This window comes from Oncorhynchus mykiss, chromosome 20, assembly GCF_057628025.1.
Source record: "Oncorhynchus mykiss isolate SJ-2025 chromosome 20, ASM5762802v1, whole genome shotgun sequence".
In the NCBI taxonomy this organism is placed as follows: domain Eukaryota; kingdom Metazoa; phylum Chordata; class Actinopteri; order Salmoniformes; family Salmonidae; genus Oncorhynchus; species Oncorhynchus mykiss.
Window position 1 is genome coordinate 17,910,443 of NC_143041.1, and position 19,067 is coordinate 17,929,509.

At 40.5% G+C, this 19,067-nt stretch overlaps 1 protein-coding gene across 1 annotated transcript; it reads right to left on the bottom strand.

Moving 5' to 3' along the window:
• Positions 1-12,717: 12,717 nt before the first annotated feature.
• On the bottom strand, positions 12,718-18,618 carry slc35g1 (solute carrier family 35 member G1). Its single transcript, XM_021575792.3, has 3 exons — positions 18,170-18,618; positions 13,641-13,812; positions 12,718-13,536 (listed from the first exon to the last, which is right to left on the bottom strand). The coding sequence occupies exons 1-3, from the start codon at positions 18,462-18,464 to the stop codon at positions 12,744-12,746; spliced, it is 1,260 nt and encodes a 419-aa protein (XP_021431467.2). The 5' UTR covers positions 18,465-18,618; the 3' UTR covers positions 12,718-12,743.
• Positions 18,619-19,067: the final 449 nt, after the last annotated feature.

Consider the following 19,067-nt stretch of genomic DNA (forward strand, 5'->3'; position numbering starts at 1 on the left):
ACACTCACATTAACATCTGCTAACCATGTGTATGTGACCAATACAATTTTATTTGATTTGAAGAATGTAATGCTAAGTGTATGTTGTGAAGTAAGGTGTTAGTAGCCTATGTGCCTTAATTTAGCCTTCTGTTCTGATTTGGTGGTGCACATGCAGCCTATAGCCTGTTTTAGAGAAATGTAATCATCGAATATTGTTTGAGATTTCATTGTCTGCTTATATGCCCCCTTTATTTATCCTACGGTTCCGACTTGGTGTACAGGGAGTATACTGGAAGAACGTCCCATGTTCTGAATTCAGTCGCTGTACATTTTCAAAAGAGCTGAACAAATAGTTATATTGACTGCGTCCGTCTAAGCTTGCTCATTAATATCTTAATCGAAATGACGGATTGCCTCTTACCACTTGTCATCCCTTTATGCCATAGTTTGTACATCTCAATTGTCATTAGAACACATTTGTTTAAGCAAGTCAGCCATATCAGCTATGTTTTTTTTAAAAGGCAGTAAATGAGGCTGAATGAACTGTTTCGCTGCCAGACAAGGCTCCGCTGATAGCAAGGTGTAGCAGTGGTAAGGTGTTGGTCACACCTATATTGATCAAGCCACACCTCACCACACCCACCAAATTGGAGCAAATGTACTGCTACGGCAGTTGAAGTACAGTGCGTGCTGTTTCGAGGAAACGTGTCATTCAGTCAGGGCCACAACTTTGGTTTTAGAAGTTGGGGGGACATATCATTTATTTTTTAGATCAGCTTACTTGGACACAATATAGCTAGGTCACCCCGTTCTGCCCCTATGGGTCCACAGCCCTGTAGCACCCCACCCCAACCCAACACACCCCACTCAGCTTTAGGATCTTATTGGTTTCAGGTGTGTTAGGCCAAGGCCAGAGTGATCAGAAGAATAGCGCTGGAGGGGATTGCTGCCGTTTTACGGGCTCCTAACCAATTGTGCTATTTTATGTGTTTTTTCGCATTGTTTGTAACTTATTTTGTACATAATGTTGCTGCTGCCGTCTCTTATGACTGAAAAGAGCTTCTGGATAGCAGAACAGTGGTTACTCACCTCGCACTGGACAAAGATTTTTCTTTAATGAGCCCGACGTGAAGGATATACTGCTTCTCCGAGACCAGTCCCAAATCCCTGTCGTTCGCGTGAAGAAAAGATGGAAATACAGGGGGCGGAGATCAGGGTGCCTTGTGAGAATTTGTCGGCAAGTGGGTAACCCGCCACTACCATCTGTTCTATTGGCCAACTTGCAATCACTGGAAAATAAACTGAATGATATCCACTCTAGACTATCCTACCAACGGGAGATTAAAAACTGGATATCTTATGTTTCATGAGTTGTGGCTGAATGACGACACAGATAATATACAGTTGGCCGGGTTTTCCGTGCATCGGCAAGACAGAACAGATACGTCTGGTTAGACGAGTGGTGGTGGTGTCTTTTTGTCAATAACAGCTGGTGCGCAATGTCTAATATTAAAGAGGTCTCAAGGTAATGCTCGCCAGAAGCAGAGTACCTCAAGATGAACTGTAGACCACACTCTCTACCAAGAGAGTTTTCATCTATTTTTCGTAGCCGTCTATTTACCACCACAAACAGATGCTGGTACTAAGACCACACTCAATGAGCTGTATAAGGCCATAAGCAAACAAGAAAATGCTCATCCAGAAGTGGCACTCCTAGTGGCCGGGGACTTTAATGCAGGCAAACTTAAATCTGTTTGACCTCATTTCTACCAGCATATCACATGTGCAACCAAAGTGAAAAAAACTCTAGACAACCTTTAAAGCTTTCCCTCACCCTCCATTTGGCAATTCTGACCATAATTCTATCCTCCTGATTCCTACTTTGAAGCAAAAACTAAAGCAGGAAGTACCAGTGACTCACTCAATATGGATGTGATCAGATGACGCGGATGCTACGCGACAGGACTGATTTGCTAGCATAGACTGGAATATGTTCCGGGATTCATCAAGTGAAGTTGAGGAGTATACCACCTCAGTCACCAGCTTCATCAATAAGTGCATCGACAACGTCGTCCCAACAGTGACCATACGTACATATCCCAACTAGAAGCCATGGATTACAGGCAACATCCTCACCTAGCTAAAGGCTAGAGCTGCTGCTTCAAGGAGCGGGACACTAATCTGGACGCTGATAAGAAATCCCGCTATGCCCTCAGATGAACCATTAAACAGGCAAAGCGTCAGTACAGGACTAAGATTGAATCCTACTACACATCGTCGGATGTTGCAGGGCTTGCAAACTATTACAGACTACAAAGGGAAACCCAGCTGTGAGCTGCCCATCTGAGCCTTCTCAGATGGGCTAAATGCCTTTTATGCTTGCTTCAAGGTAAACAACACTGAAGCATGCATGAGAGCACCACCCGTTCCTGACTGTGTGATCAAGCTCTCCGTAGCCAATGTGAGCAAGACCTTTAAACAGGTCAACATTCACAAAGCTGTGGGGACAGACGGATTTCCAGGACGTGTACTCCGAGCATGTGTGGACCAACTGGCAAGTGTCTGCACTGACATTTTCAAACTCTCCCTGATCCAGTCTGTATTACTTGCATGTTTCAAGCAGACCACCATAGTCCCTGTGCCCAAGGAAGCAAAGGTCATCAGTCAACTAAAGAGTAGGTCGTTTCTGTTTTGCCAGCTTTACAACTCGGTGAAAGAGTGCAACACGTACACACTGAACCATGCTCAACTCTCCCATGCTGGTCCAGCCAGCCATCCAGAAGCTTTGCCTTCACACAGCCTGTCAGCACGCTCTGTGGTGTCCTAAAGCACCCCGGAGCCACGCTTTGTATCACATTCCAGTGTTAAAGCTGGGGGCGACCAAAATGACATTTCAGTGAAAGTTGCGCCCCTGCATTCAGTACAAACCACCACTCAATGTAGAAAATGTAATATCTAACTGAACCCACCTCTGGCGTGTGTGTGTGTGTGTGTGTGTGTGTGTGTGTGTGTGTGTGTGGATGGAGAAGACTGGGAGGTATGGAGTCGTATATTTCATCTAACCACTTCCCAAGATATTGCTAGTTGTCAGCTGCACTTATGTTAACCTGGAAAAGGTGAGATTGTTTTCCATTATCCTCCTCTGAAAGGAACTTGTATGCCATCCAGGAAGAATGTGCAGCACAAGCCCTCAACTCCCAATCAAATTGGCACATTAAATTCAACTGATTTACCATAAATATTTTTATCTTAGTTCACCAATTAAACCAGATTCTTCACAATTGACTGTAAAACTGCAGCATGAGTCAGATACACATGTATAAAAGACTTGATGGGGCTTTCATAATTCATGTCCTCAAGTTATTTTGCAACATGAGTGTAAGGCAATATCATGACAGATAATTTACCACAAAGGAGATGGTGGAGATCTCTGCAAAAGACACGACACTGCTATTGTTCACCTTTTTAGGTACCAGTCTTTACGATATCTGCACAAACAGTTCAGCAGTTCTTTTAAAGATAATTGCTTAACTTGTATTAAGTTTAAAACAAGATGAATATGCTATTTAAGCCTACCTATTTTATTAACACATACCACTTCAGTAATATCATTTTAATTGCAATTACACAGCGGGGACTGTTTCAATTATTCCGCTTGTGTAATAACATAAACTGCTATGCAATTGCAAAGCTATAACTACATTATTATGCATTAACAATGTTACCAAAGTAATTAGTTACTACACAGGCATAAGCAAATTAATGTTACCCATATGTTTAAATTGTTTAGAAAAAAATCTATGCATGAGGAGTTTGTTGAACCAATGATGTGTATAAACCCTGGATGACTGACAGGGGCGCTGTATTGAAGCCACAGTGCAGCCATCTTGGCACTCCTCAATTGTAAAAAATATTTTGGAAGCTATAGAAATGCATTTATTAATGTCTACATTAGTTTCTGACATGTTTATTATATTAAAGACACCTTAATGCATACTTTTACATTATATTATGTGAGCTAAACCTAAAAATGTTCCTTAATTTTTTTTGCTACTAATGTTACTGTCCCCACTATATCAAAACAATACTTAAATACATGTAATTTTGTCCTTGAAACATTTAATTGAAATACTGTAGAATTCCAGAAATTCCTATAGGGGACTGCTCTATTAGAGAGTGCCAATATGGCTGACTGGTGGCTTCAAAGCCTCTCCATGGCAACTACACAACAGCATCTGCAACCGAGGGTTTATTTATGTCATTGGTCTGAACAAATGGTTTATATATACAGTGCCTTGCGAAAGTATTCGGCCCCCTTGAACTTTGCGACCTTTTGCCACATTTCAGGCTTCAAACATAAAGATATAAAACTGTATGTATTTTTTTGTGAAGAATCAACAACAAGTGGGACACAATCATGAAGTGGAATGACATTTATTGGATATTTCAAACTTTTTTAACAAATCAAAAACTGAAAAATTGGGCGTGCAAAATTATTCAGCCCCTTTACTTTCAGTGCAGCAAACTCTCTCCAGAAGTTCAGTGAGGATCTCTGAATGATCCAATGTTGACCTAAATGACTAATGATGATAAATACAATCCACCTGTGTGTAATCAAGTCTCCGTATAAATGCACCTGCACTGTGATAGTCTCAGAGGTCCGTTAAAAGCGCAGAGAGCATCATGAAGAACAAGGAACACACCAGGCAGGTCCGAGATACTGTTGTGAAGAAGTTTAAAGCCGGATTTGGATACAAAAATATTTCCCAAGCTTTAAACATCCCAAGGAGCACTGTGCAAGCGATAATATTGAAATGGAAGGAGTATCAGACCACTGCAAATCTACCAAGACCTGGCCGTCCCTCTAAACTTTCAGCTCATACAAGGAGAAGACTGATCAGAGATGCAGCCAAGAGGCCCATGATCACTCTGGATGAACTGCAGAGATCTACAGCTGAGGTGGGAGACTCTGTCCATAGGACAACAATCAGTCGTATATTGCACAAATCTGGCCTTTATGGAAGAGTGGCAAGAAGAAAGACATTTCTTAAAGATATCCATAAAAAGTGTTGTTTAAAGTTTGCCAAAAGCCACCTGGGAGACACACCAAACATGTGGAAGAAGGTGCTCTGGTCAGATGAAACCAAAATTGAACTTTTTGGCAACAATGCAAAACGTTATGTTTGGCGTAAAAGCAACACAGCTGAACACACCATCCCCACTGTCAAACATGGTGGTGGCAGCATCATGGTTTGGGCCTGCTTTTCTTCAGCAGGGACAGGGAAGATGGTTAAAATTGATGGGAAGATGGATGGAGCCAAATACAGGACCATTCTGGAAGAAAACCTGATGGAGTCTGCAAAAGACCTGAGACTGGGACGGAGATTTGTCTTCCAACAAGACAATGATCCAAAACAAACAAAAGCAAAATCAGGCACACCCCCACCGTTTAAATATTTAGGAAGATATAGAAATGCATGTATTACTATCTACATTTGTTTTTGACACTTGTATTCTATTACAGACACATAATGCATACTTTTAAATTTAAAGATGTAAAATAAAAAATATCTAAAAACATTATCCTGACAGTATAATTTATTTTATAGTACTGATGTTACTGTCTCCACTACAACAAACAAATACTTAAAGTAACTGCCCAATGTTTCCAGATTTCTATGAAATATGACCTATAATTACTCATAATATGAATGAAGTAGTTTCCCTTCAATATGAGAGAAATAGTTTTCCCTCCAAAAAATTGTTATAAGTATGTTAAAAAGCATATTTTCTGTGGGCGTATACTGGTCATTAAAAATATTCATGCAAGTAGTGTTTGGCTAGCTCATCCTTCCTCTAGACTGCTGATTGGCCAGCTCATCCTCCTCAGGGAGATTACATCAGTGGCAATTTTAGCATGTAAATCTTGGTAGCCCCCCCCCAAATATGGGGATGCGTGCCAGCAAAGCCACTACACAACACAACACTAAACAATACATTAATTGCACTATAACGGTTACAAACGGTGCCCACAAACTTTTAGGGCCTACATAAAGCTGTCCCAACAAAAGCATCTTACCAATGTTACACCTGGCTATCAGTGGAGCCTTGTCTGGCAGTGAAACAGTTCTTTCAGCCTCATTTACTGCCTTTTTAAAAAACTTAGCTGATATGGCTGGATTGCTTAAGCAAATGTGGTTTCTACTGACAATTGAGATGTACAAACAATGGCATAAAGGGATGACAAGAGGATAAGAGGCAATCAGTCATTTCGATTAAGAGCTTGGACGGACTCAGGCAATACAACTATTTATTCAGCTCTTTTGAAAATGTACAGCGACTGAATTCAGAACATGAGCCGTTCTTCCAGTATTCTCCCTGTACACCATGTCAGAACCGTAGGATAAATAAAGGAGGCATATAAGCAGACAATGAAAGCTCTTATAATATTTGATGATTATATTTCTCTAAAACAGGCTATAGGCTACATGTGCACCACCAAGTCAGAACAGTAGGCAAAATTAATTAAGAGGGGAAAGGGACCAAATTATTAGGGTGAGGCACATGGGCTTCGATCAGCTTACTTCACAACATACACTTAGTATTACTTTCTTAGCTACAGTATACAGTGGGGCAAAAAAGTATTTAGTCAGCCACCAATTGTGCAAGTTCTCCCACTTAAAAAGATGAGAGAGGCCTGTAATTTTCATCATAGGTACACTTCAACTATGACAGACAAAACGAGAAAAACAAATCCAGAAAATCACATTGTAGAATTTTTAATGAATTTATTTGCAAATTATGGTGGAAAATAAATATTTGGTCACCTACAAACAAGCAAGATTTCTGGCTCTCACAGACCTGTAACTTCTTCTTTAAGAGGCTCCTCTGTCCTCCACTTGTTACCTGTATTAATGGCACCTATTTGAACTTGTTATCAGTATAAAAGACACCTGTCCACAACCTCAAACAGTCACACTCCAAACTCCACTATGGCCAAGACCAAAGAGCTGTCAAAGGACACCAGAAACAAAATTGTAGACCTGCACCAGGCTGGGAAGAATTAATCTGCAATAGGTAAGCAGCTTGGTTTGAAGAAATCAACTGTGGGAGCAATTATTAGGAAATTGAAGACATACAAGACCACTGATAATCTCCCTCGATCTGGGGCTCCACGCAAGATCTCACCCCGTGGGATCAAAATGATCACAAGAACGGTGAGCAAAAATCCCAGAACCACACGGGGGGACCTAGTGAATGACCTGCAGAGAGCTGGGACCAAAGTAACAAAGCCTACCATCAGTAACACACTACGCCGCCAGGGACTCAAATCCTGCAGTGCCAGATGTGTCCCCCTGCTTTAGCCAGTACATGTCCACGCCCATCTGAAGTTTGCTAGAGAGCATTTGGAAGATCCAGAAGAAGATTGGGAGAATGTCATATAGTCAGATGAAACCAAAATATAACTTTTTGGTAAAAACTCAACTCGTCGTGTTTGGAGGACAAAGAATGCTGAGTTGCATCCAAAGAACACCAGACCTACTGTGAAGCATGGGGGTGGAAACATCATGCTTTGGGGCTGTTTTTCTGCAAAGGGACCAGGACGACTGATCCGTGTAAAGAAAGAATAAATGGGGCCATGTATCGTGTGATTTTGAGTGAAAACCTCCTTCCATCAGCAAGGGCATTGAAGATGAAACGTGGCTGGGTCTTTCAGCATGACAATGATCCCAAACACACCGCCCGGGCAACGAAGGAGTGGCTTCGTAAGAAGCATTTCAAGGTCCTGGAGTGGCCTAGTCAGTCTCCAGATCTCAACCCCATAGAAAATCTTTGGAGGGAGTTGAAAGTCCGTGTTGCCCAGCAACAGCCCCAAAACAATACTGCTCTAGAGGAGATCTGCACGGAGGAATGGGCCAAAATACCAGCAGCAGTGTGTGAAAACCTTGTGAAGACTTACAGAAATGTTTGACCTCTGTCATTGCCAACAGGGTATATAACAAAGTATTGAGAAACTTTTGTTATTGACCAAATACTCATTTTCCACCATAATTTGCAAATAAATTCATTAAAAATCCTACAATGTGATTTTCTGGATTTAAAAAAAATCATTTTGTCTGTCATAGTTGAAGTGTACCTATGATGAAAATTACAGGTCTCTCATCTTTTTAAGTGGGAGAACTTGCACAATTGGTGGCTGACTGTACATATCTCCCTGGCATATTACATAATTTATGCAGCAGCATACAATACATGTTTGGACTCACCTTGTTGTGCTGTGCTCACTTGAACAGTAAAGTGGCAAGGCGGTCGTTCGTGGGAAAATTTCGTCATCAAACTTTGTCCACAAAGTCTGGTGTTCTCTGGATTTAGAAAGAGGCCTGAGAAAGAGGCCTGAGTTCCTGACTTACAATTCCGAGTTGGATGACCGTTCAAAACTTATTTTCCCAGTCTGAGCTAGTTTTTTCCTGAGTTCCCAGTTGTCTTGAACTCACTGAAGTCAGATTTCCCAATTCTGAGTTAACAGTTGTTTTGAGCACAGCAGAAATGGATTGACAGCATGGCCAATGTGGAATGTTTATAATTTTAAGCTTGGAAAAGAGACCCATAAACCGAGAATTGGGACCATACAATTGCAAATTCAACAATGACTGGTTTGGAAGGAATCAGTGGCTAACTGCAAGCATTGCAAAGCAATCACTAGCCTGCTACTCAGTGAATAGTATCTGCAGTCCAGAGTTTATATACATCATTAGTCTGAACACGTTGCATGATTTTAAAGTTCCTTCTGCCCTCTGCTGGTTACACATTTTATACATGGGTTACACAGAAAATAATCTATACCGTATCAAGTTATCTGTCCCCTCTACAATACAACAATACACAAGCGTTGTTGTTCAATGAAGGGTCAAGGGAGAACCATGGAAAGGTCATGGCAAAGTCCAAAACCTCAAACGTAGGGTAACATGACAATGGTTCCCCTTAGAGGCTCTGACTCAGTGTTTTGTGAAAAGCTATAGTGTCGTCTTGTTTCTACCATTGTTCATAACTGAGTACTTTGTTTAGCCAGGTTGGAACAACTGTGGGCAACATTGGCGTAAACATCATTCTGTCCGATCTGTTAAATCACAACAGGAATTGCAGCCATGCTCATGTATGATCAAATGGAAAACGGAAAACGTCCTTAGTTCAAGAGATCAAGACACATAGGTGAAATGTATATGTCATTTATTTTAGAATTCAAAAATGACATCCGGCATTGTGTATGAATATACAACTTTTAGAGTAATCCTTAACTCCAATAAAACAATCTGAAATAGTAGTATAATAATTACATAGTTAAAAAAGGATTTAGCAAGGCATGAAGGTGGTAACATTCTATTCAACTGTCAAAAAATAAGTTTAAAAAAACTCATCTGTTATGCTCTCTCCTTTGTGCAAATGCATCCAACTTTTCAGTGTCAATCAAATCCGTATCAATCAAATCAAATCGAACATGAACCACACAAAGGTTTAGATATCCTATATGTCTCGGTGTCCACCTTAATTGAGGACAAACATGTTGTGAATTATGGTCCCATAAAGAAGTAAAGTTATTTCAAGTTGTAGAAACAATATATGAAAGAGCAGGGCACAGTAGGCTCAGAATTACATTGAACAATTAAATGGTTCATTTAAATTGTTCATACTGTTGTTTATAACCAATTTATGTAGACCTACAATTAAATGATTGAACACAGTTAATGTTAAGAAGCATTTTTGCCACATATTTGATAAACAAGTCATACATTCAATCAGTCTGAGAAAGTGCTTTTGATAGAGAAATATGTATTTGATTTCTATTGATAAATAAATACTATAAAACAGCAGTCACGCTGGCATAACTAGGAGTATAACACGTATACAAAGCATCACAACCGACACGGCATGTAACAGAAATGTGCAAAGTCAAGTGATTAGTTCTGAATTAGTAGTACACATTTCAAAAGGAAGGCACAACAAGTTGTTTTTTGGGGTATACTGTCATAAAGCTATTTGTACTGTAAATGTCAAGTTTCCATCATATTATACTATTTAACTACTGTAGGCAGCATAAATGTGAGATGCATAAAGTCATCTGTCTATGGGTCAACAAAATATTATTGCTAGCTGTGACACATCGCACAAAGCAAATCTTTTAAAAATCTTTGCATTTTGTAAAAAATAATGTCACACTTAACATTTCCACAAAAAAACTATTCTGACCAGTAGTGTAATAAAATAAAGGACATCAGCCCATTTTAAATAGAAATATATGCTAATATAAGCTTAGCTGATTAACCTCAGTGTCACGCCCTGGCCTTAGTTATCTTTGTTTTCTTTATTATTTTGGTTAGGCCAGGGTGTGATATGGGTGATTTATGTGTTTTGTCTCGTCTAGGGGTTTTTGTAGATTTATGGGGTTGTGTTCAGTTTAGGTGTGTAGGTAAGTCTATGGTTGCCTAGATTGGTTCTCAATCAGAGGCAGGTGTTTATCGTTGTCTCTGATTGGGAGCCATATTTAGGCAGCCATATTCTTTGGGTATTTTGTGGGTGATTGTTTCCTGTCTTTGTGTTTTATGCACCAGTTGGGGCTGTTTCGGTTTTCAAGTTTATTGTTTTGTAGTTTGTTCATGTTTGAGTTTTCTTATTAAAGAACCATGAACTATAACCACGCTACGTTTTGGTCCGCCTCTCCTTCCCAGGAAGAAAACCGTGACACTCAGTACACGTGCAAAAATGGTTCTACAGTGCCTTCAGAAAGTATTGATACTCATTGACTTATTCCACATTTTGTTGTGTTTGAGTCTGAATTCAAAATGGATTAAATTGATATTTTTTCTCACCCATCTACACACAATAGTGAAAACATATTTTTAGAACTTTTGCAAATGTATTGAAAGTGAAATACAGACATATCTAATTCACATAAGTATTCACACCCCAGAGTCAATACTTTGTAGAAGCACCTTTGGTGATGATTACAGCCTTGAGTCGTCTTGTGCAAAGCTGATACAGACATACTCATCTATATTTGGGGATTTTTTCCCATTCTTCCCTGCAGATTTTCTCAAGCTCCGTTAGATGGAGAGTGGCGGTGAACAGTAATCTTCAAGTCTTTCCACACATTTTCAATGGGATTCAAGCCTGGGCTTTAGCTGAGGGCCTCAAGGACTTTCACATTCTTCTTCTGAAGCCATTTCAGCATTGCTTTTGCTGTATGCTTGGGGTCATTTGTCCTGTTGGAATGTACATTTTTGCCCCAGTCTGTTGTTTGCACTCTGAAGCAGGTTCTCAAGGAGTTGCCTGTATTTGGCTCCATTCATTGTTCTCCCTATCCTTACCAGTCTCCCAGTCACAGCCGCTGAAAAGCATCCCCATAGCATGTTGCTACCGCCATGCTCCACGGTAGGTAGTGATGGTGTTCAATGTGTGATGAGTTATTGCTGTTTTTTTCCAGACTTAGCGCTTTGCATTTAGGCCAAAGACTCAAATTTTTGTCTCATCAGACCAAATAATATTTTTGTATTTCACTTGCCTTTTTGGCAAACTCCAGGTGTGCTGTCGTGCCTTTTTCTCAGGAGTGGCTTCAGTCTGGCCACACTCCCATAAACCCCAGATTTGTGAAGTGCTGTAGACACGGTTGTCCTTCTGGCAGGTTCTCCCATCTCAGCCAAGGAACTGTAGTTCTATCAGAGTGGTCATTAGGTTCTTGGTCACCTGCCTTACCTAGGTCCTTCTTGCCTGTTTGCTCAGTTTGGTCAGACGGACTGCTCTAGGCAGAGTCTGGGTAGTTCCATATTTTTCAACACAATTCTATCTCAGAGATCTATGGACAGTTCCTTGGACTTCTTGGTATAGTTTCTGCTCAGACATGCAAGTTGTAGTGACATCTAATGGATGATCAAAGGAAATTGGATGCACCTGAGCTCAATTTGGAGTGTTATAGCAAAGGAGTGTAAATACTTATGTTAAATGAATTATTTCTGTATTTGATTTTCAATCAATTTGCTTATATTTCTAAAAACATGTTTTCACTTTGTCATTATGGGGTTTCGATTTTGAATTCAGGCTGTAACACAACAAATTGTGGAATAAGTCAAGGGGTATGAATACTTTCTGAAGGCACCGTATATAGTGCCACTGCCAAATAAGGGTAATTTGTCTTGTAACCATAGTGGAACCCTTTTTGAAGGTTCTACCATGTTCATGAGGTTCTAAATGGAACCTTTATGGTGCTATAAAGAGGGTTAGCCATATTATATTATAGATAATTGAGATTTAGTCAACAGTTGACACGAGGCCTTACATAAGTCTCTCACAAGACACTATTACTGGCCAGTCATATTTAACATGCAGTGACATAATACAACAGATTATGTCAACTGGAATGACATTCACTCTCGGCTGCACAAAAAGAGCTGTGAGAAAACCACGCCCCAAAATATTAGAATGAGCCACCTCCCCTACATTTGAATTATCACTAAAAGATTAAAGCACCGTTTTCTGAACGGCAAAGAACCATTGAAGAGCTCAAATGGTTATTTTGAGTCCTTATGGTTCCACATAGAACCATCACCCTTACCAAAGAACCCTCTTTTCTAAGTGTGTTGATGTAAATACTAAAACATTTCCAGTTTTGTGCTCAAAACCTCACAGTAACATTTGGATGTAATATTGGTTCTTTGGTTTAAATAACACTCTTGACTGCTGAACATTAACATCATGTTAATTGATAACCTTTCATTTATTCCTGGAATCAAATATTTGTCTGATGCGTGGTTCGCGGCTCTTTCTTGGGTGTGTGTTGCTGTACCACTTCCTTAGAGCCACACCACAGGTACTGACGACCACACAACATGCCCCACCGAGACTCCACATGGTGGGCTTACGGTTGAAAAAAAAGAACTGGAAAATAAAGGCCAGGACCACGTCAACGGTCCTCATCAAGGCCACAGGGCCGGCCTTCTCAATCTGAAGTGCTTTGGTGAGGAACGTTTGGCCAGCAATACCCAGGATTGCTATCAGCATAAGGACCCACCTGTCTCTCCCACAGAATGGAATGGTCCATTCACCAAGTATAAACAAAGTGATGACACACTCAATGAAACCAATGACCGCATAGTACCACACAGACAGATAGTAGTGGACACTTTTGCCCATTTTCCTGAGTATAACTAAAGTGCAGGCTGCTCCTAACGCTCCACCGAAGGCTGCAATAGTCCCCTTGAGATGATTGGTGTAGTCTCCCTCTATTCCCTCTCTACGAGCACCAAATATAAAGGGAGGCCTGGCTATCATTATGACACCAGCCAGTGTGAAGACAGTGAAGACACAGTCCCAGATTGTGCATTTCTCTTTGAGGAAGATCCAGGCTAACAAGGCAGTGAACACTGGGTTGCTGAACATGATGACTGTTGCATCAGCCAGGGGCATCTGCTGAACTGCATAGAACAATAGGATCATGGCGTTGGAACCCAAGAACCCTCTCATCACCAAATAGATCCGCTTGTCTCTTGGTCCAAGGAAGCCAGTCCTGAAAAACAGAAAATTGATAGGTTAAATATTTGTATGGGATTATCAAGGTTCAAGGGGTCAAGTGGTCCAATATAGTATAAATACAGTTATGTAATAACTTACTTGTAATAGATAAGCATAGGCATCACAAACAGCATCTGGAAGAAGCAGCGAAAGGCACTGATTTCTACAGCATGGACTCCATCTATTGTCTTCACCAGAAGAGCTATAATGGAGAAGAATACTGTTGCCAGCAGGCCATAAAACAGGCCCAGTCCTGGACAATGTTTATTCTCTGAGGACAGAGGGAGAAGGACACATGAACTGGTTAAAATAGCTTGAATGGAACTGAACATTAACCTACTAAGAGGGAAGTAATTTAATAGTTGTTTGTCTGAGATGGGGAAGAGGTACAGTACTCAAATGTGATATCAAATGCAACTTTGTTGAAAAGAATCCCTGCTAAAGCTTAGTTACTGGCAGCTTCTTGACAAATTGAAATCTGCAGGGTGATTTGAGGTGTTGAATATTATTAGATATATCTACCTGGGAGTTGGCCTGTCACACACTGTACCTACTGATTACTCATGTTTATTGCCAACATAGAAAGAGGGCAATGAACCAATGTCCCCTAAATAGAGGGAGACTCAAATTGAACAGGAAGTATAAGAAGGGGCCATTTTAGCCTGTACTAACTAGATATATGGAAAACAGTGTGGAAGGACGCAGAAGAGCATTACTCATCTGAGAACAGACAACACCATTGTTAGACTTCCTTGTGAGTTTGATTAACACCCTGTGGGCACTGTAGGTGCTCATTCTTTCCCATTTTGTAATCGTACCTTAAATCAGGGGTCTCCAACAGGTAGATTGCAAGCTACCAGTAGCTCGCAGCGCACCTACTGTATCAATAGCTCGGCCAATCTATTCTGAAAGTACATTCATTTTTTCATGTGTTCCATCTGTCATAAACATAAAGCTCCCGGATACTATCCAATCAAAGTCACATTGACAACATCCCTGGTTAGGCACTTTTGTCTTAAAAAGTCAAACGTAACACAGTCTGCCAATTAATTTCCAGCAATATTTCCTCTGTCTGTTTGGTGTGCACGTTTGGTGTGCACTAGGCTGTATAGCTGGCTATTTGTATGTAACCAGGTCAGTTGCCCCAGTATCTCTGTCTGAGAGACCTCTCTAACGCCCAGGAAGCTCAGATTCAAACTCCCATTCACCAGCTCTGCAAGCATTATAAAAAACGTTTGTTTACTCACCAAATATATCTCATTTACTCCCGTTACGGCCAGTATGGACATCCAAAAAAGGTATAAATATAAATGTACAAGCAACAGAAAAAAATGCCTCTTCGGCACCACCAATGTATTGAGCTGTTGTAGACCTCCGACGTGTGCGTGGCAGAAATATGTGAATTACATATGCATTTTTTTTTTCCGGTTACTTGTACATTTTTATTTAGACCTTTTTTGGAAGTACATACATACAGTGCCTTCAGAAATTATTCACACCCCTTGCCTTTTTCCACATTTTGTTTTATTCCAGCCTGAATTTAACATAAGATGTTTTGAGGCCTACTAAGTGGTGCAGTGGTCTTCACTGCATCGCAGTGCTAGTTGTACCACTAGAGATCCTGGTTCGAGTCCAGGCTCTGTCGTAGCTGGCCGCAACCGGGAGACCCATTGGGCGGTGCACAATTGGCCCAGCGTCGTCCGGGTTAGGGGAGGGTTTGGCCGGGATGTTCTTGTGCCATCGCCCACTAGTGACTAAGGCACTGCATCTCAGTGTTTGAATCCAGGCTGTATCAAAACAATTGGCCTAGGATCGTCCGGGTTTGGACGGTGTATGCCGTCATTGTAAATAAGAATTTGTTTTTATCAGACTTGCCTGGTTAAATAAATAAATAAAATAAAAACACAGAGGATTTCCAATGCCTTGCAAAGAAGGGCACCTATTGGTAGATGGCTAAAAATTAAAAAAAAGCAGACAGCTGACATGGTGAAGTTATTAATTACACTTTGGATGGTGTATATATATCGGGCGGCAGGGTAGCCTAGTGGTTAGAGCGTTGGACTAGTAACTGGAAGGTTGCAAGTTCAAACCCCGGAGCTGACAAATCTGTCGTTCTGCCCCTGAACAAAGCAGTTCCTAGGCCGTCATTGAAAATAAGAATTTGTTCTTAACTGACTTGCCTAGTTAAATAAAGGTAAAATAAAAAAGAAAAAAATATATATGACTAGATATATGGAAAACAGTGTGGAAGGACACAGAAGAGCATTACTCATCTGAGAACAGACAACACCATTGTGTGACTTCCTTCCCCATTTTGTAATCATACCTTAAATCGAGGGTCTCCATACACGACAAAGATACAGGCGTCCTTCTTAACTCAGTTCAGGGATTTCACCATGATGCCAATTGTGACTTTAAACAGTTACAGAGTTGAATGGCTGTGATAGGAAACATTGTAGTTACTCCACAATTCTAACTTAATTGACAGAGTGAAAAGAAGGAAGCTTGTACAGAATACAAATATTCCAAAACATGGACTGAAACAAGGCTCTAAAGTAATATTGCAAAAAATGTGGCAAGTTACTCACTTTTTGACCTGAATACAAAGTATTATGTTTGGGGCAAATCCAATACAACACATTACTGAACCTCCATATTTCCAAGCATAGTGGTGGCTGCATCATGTTATGGGTATGCTTGTAATTGTTAAGGAGTGCAGAGTTTTTCAGGATAGAAAATAAATGTAATGGAACTAAGCACAGGCAAAACCCTAGAGGAAAACCTGGTTTTCTGCTTTCCACCAGACACTGGGAGATGAATTCACCTTTCAGTAGGACAATAACCTAAAACACAAGAAGACACTGAATGTTCCGGAGTAGACGAGTTTCAGTTTTGATTAAATCTACTTGACCTGAAAATGGTTGTCTAGCAATCATCAACAACCAATTTGACAAAGCTTGAAGAATTTTGAAAAGAATAATGGGAAATTGTTGCACAATCCTGGTGTGGAAAGCTCTTACAGACGTAACCAGAAAGACTCAAAGCTGTAATCACTGCCAAAGGTGCTTCTACAAAGTATTGACTCAGGGGTGTGAATACTTGTAAATGAGATTTCTGTATTTCATTTTCAATACATTTTGCAAAAATGTCTAAAAACATGTTTTCATTTAGTCATTATGGGGTATTGTGTATAGATGGGTGAGAACATTTTGAATTCAGACTGTAACACAACAAAATATGTAATAAGTCAAGGGGTATGAATACTTTCTGAAGGCACTCTACTGGCCGTAACGGGAGTAAAGGAAGATAGTTGTTCAGTGAAACATATTTGTTGAGTACAGAACGTATTTTGATATTATAACACTTGCAGAGCTGGTGAATGGGAGAGCTTCCTGGGTGTTAGAGAGGTCTCTAACGCACATACATTTTTGTTGTTTCTCTATGAATAAGTGTAATATGAGAGTAAAAAACAGAAAAGTCCCATACCAGGATTTTTTCTTTACTGAGAACAGAATTTGGGAAAACACAGAAGATTCTTTTATGGGGCCTGTCATTCCAAATGCCGTTTATTAGCCATTACACTGAGTGTACAAAACATTGCCATCAGAACAGCTTAAATTCGCTGGGGAATGGACTCTACAAGGTGTCGAAAGCATTCCACAGGAATGCTGGCCCATGTTGACTCCAATGCTTCCCACAGTTGTCAAATTGGCTGGATGCCCATTGGGTAGTGGACCATCCTTGATACACACGGGGAACTGTTGAGCGTGAAAAACCCAGCAGCATTTCAGTTCTTGACACACTCAAACCGGTGTGCCTGGCACCTACTTATCATACCCCGTTCAAAGGCACTTCAATCTTTTGTCTTTCCCATTCAGTGAATGGCATGGAAAAAGCAGTTGTTCTTAATGTTTTGTACACTTTGTGTATCTTACCAGGTATAACAGAGCAACCTCTTGTTACCGGGGAAGAGGGGAAGAGTTGCAGGGTAGAGAAGAAGACAAGAATGTTCCTATTTGAAAGCTATATATAAAAATATAAATAAGTAGCTACTACACATTTTTTAAGTAGAAAAGGTTATAAAAAATGATAGACAAGGTTGGAGACCCCTCCCTGTCTATTAAATTATATGTTTTTAAATAAATGCCCACCATCCTAGAGGTATAATATAATAATATAATTCATCCTGGTGGGAAATTGCCTGATCATCACCTTTGAGGATGATGAAAATGTTTAAACGGATTACCATTCAATAATTCATAATCAGACAGATTAAAGTGGGGGTGAAGCAGCCACAATGATGCAATGTGGAATATTAGCTAGTTTAATCTGAAAGAGTTTGTGAGGCAATGTTTATTACCAGTATAGTAATTAGAGAACCACGATTAGGTCCGTTACATAACGTGCTGCTACGGAGGTCGTCATTGGCTACTCCGCTGGTTATAATTTCTCATTCCCATCTACCTCAAAAGGTCATACAACTTTACCTAGATGGAAGCAGATCCAGTCATATAATGGACTGTGTTAATAAACCGCAAACAAGTGTGTTCAAGTGGTTACGTTGGTAGACCTCTAAAGATAGCTAGCTAAATTATATAAATTATCTCTAGTTTTAGCTTGAAGGCTACCTTTGGCAACTGTGTCTCCTGCGTCCGTTGAGATGGGATCCCCGCCGCCGCCAATTCTACAACACAAGGGAGGACATAATCTTTGCTTCGCACTGCTTTCCACTGTTCTAGTCCTTGCCTCTTCATTACCCCGCTCATCATGACTGTTACTTTGTAAATTAATCCTCTCAGTAGTGTGTTCATCCTCGTCGTCATCGCCAACTTTGTGAAATACAACTTTAATGTCCCCCTGTCTAAAGGGAACGGCCGATAGAACTCTGTCGTCTATACTATTACTGTCCTTCAAATCCCCCATTGTAAAATGCAACTGCAACAGGTGAGCATGCCTTGGATGTATTTTACACCCTTTATGTCTGAGGGTGAGTGAGTTGTCAGACCGGTTTAATATGTAACCTTAGTGGCCACTGTAGTAGCATGCAATAGTTACTTTAACCACGGGGGACAGCTCCAGTGGGCAGCTCTCCGGGGTCATGGCTAGAAGGGATCCAGCGTTTGTCAAATTAACCTCAGATTTGACTTTTGGTAGCAGGTTAGGAGAATTCGTTTTGGGGTAGGAAAAGAGTTAGGGGTAGCTAAAATTCACAAAAAAATACACTTTTGACGTTAATTTGTCAAAAGATGGATCCCTTCTAGCCGCGCTCAAGCAAATGACATACCGGTAAGGGGCAAGCCAGTTGGCCAACCAAAACGTTACCCTAAATACAGGTCTAGTTCAAAAAACGGTTCAACCTTCACCTTATTCAAAAAATATGAAAGAATAGTGGACATTATTGGGGTACTAAACTAAAGTGCTGTTCTTGTTATAGAATGATCAAGATTTGAATATGTGTAGGCCTGTGGAGGCTGGTGGGAGGAGCTATAGGAGGATGGGCACATTGTAATGGTTGGAATGGAGTTT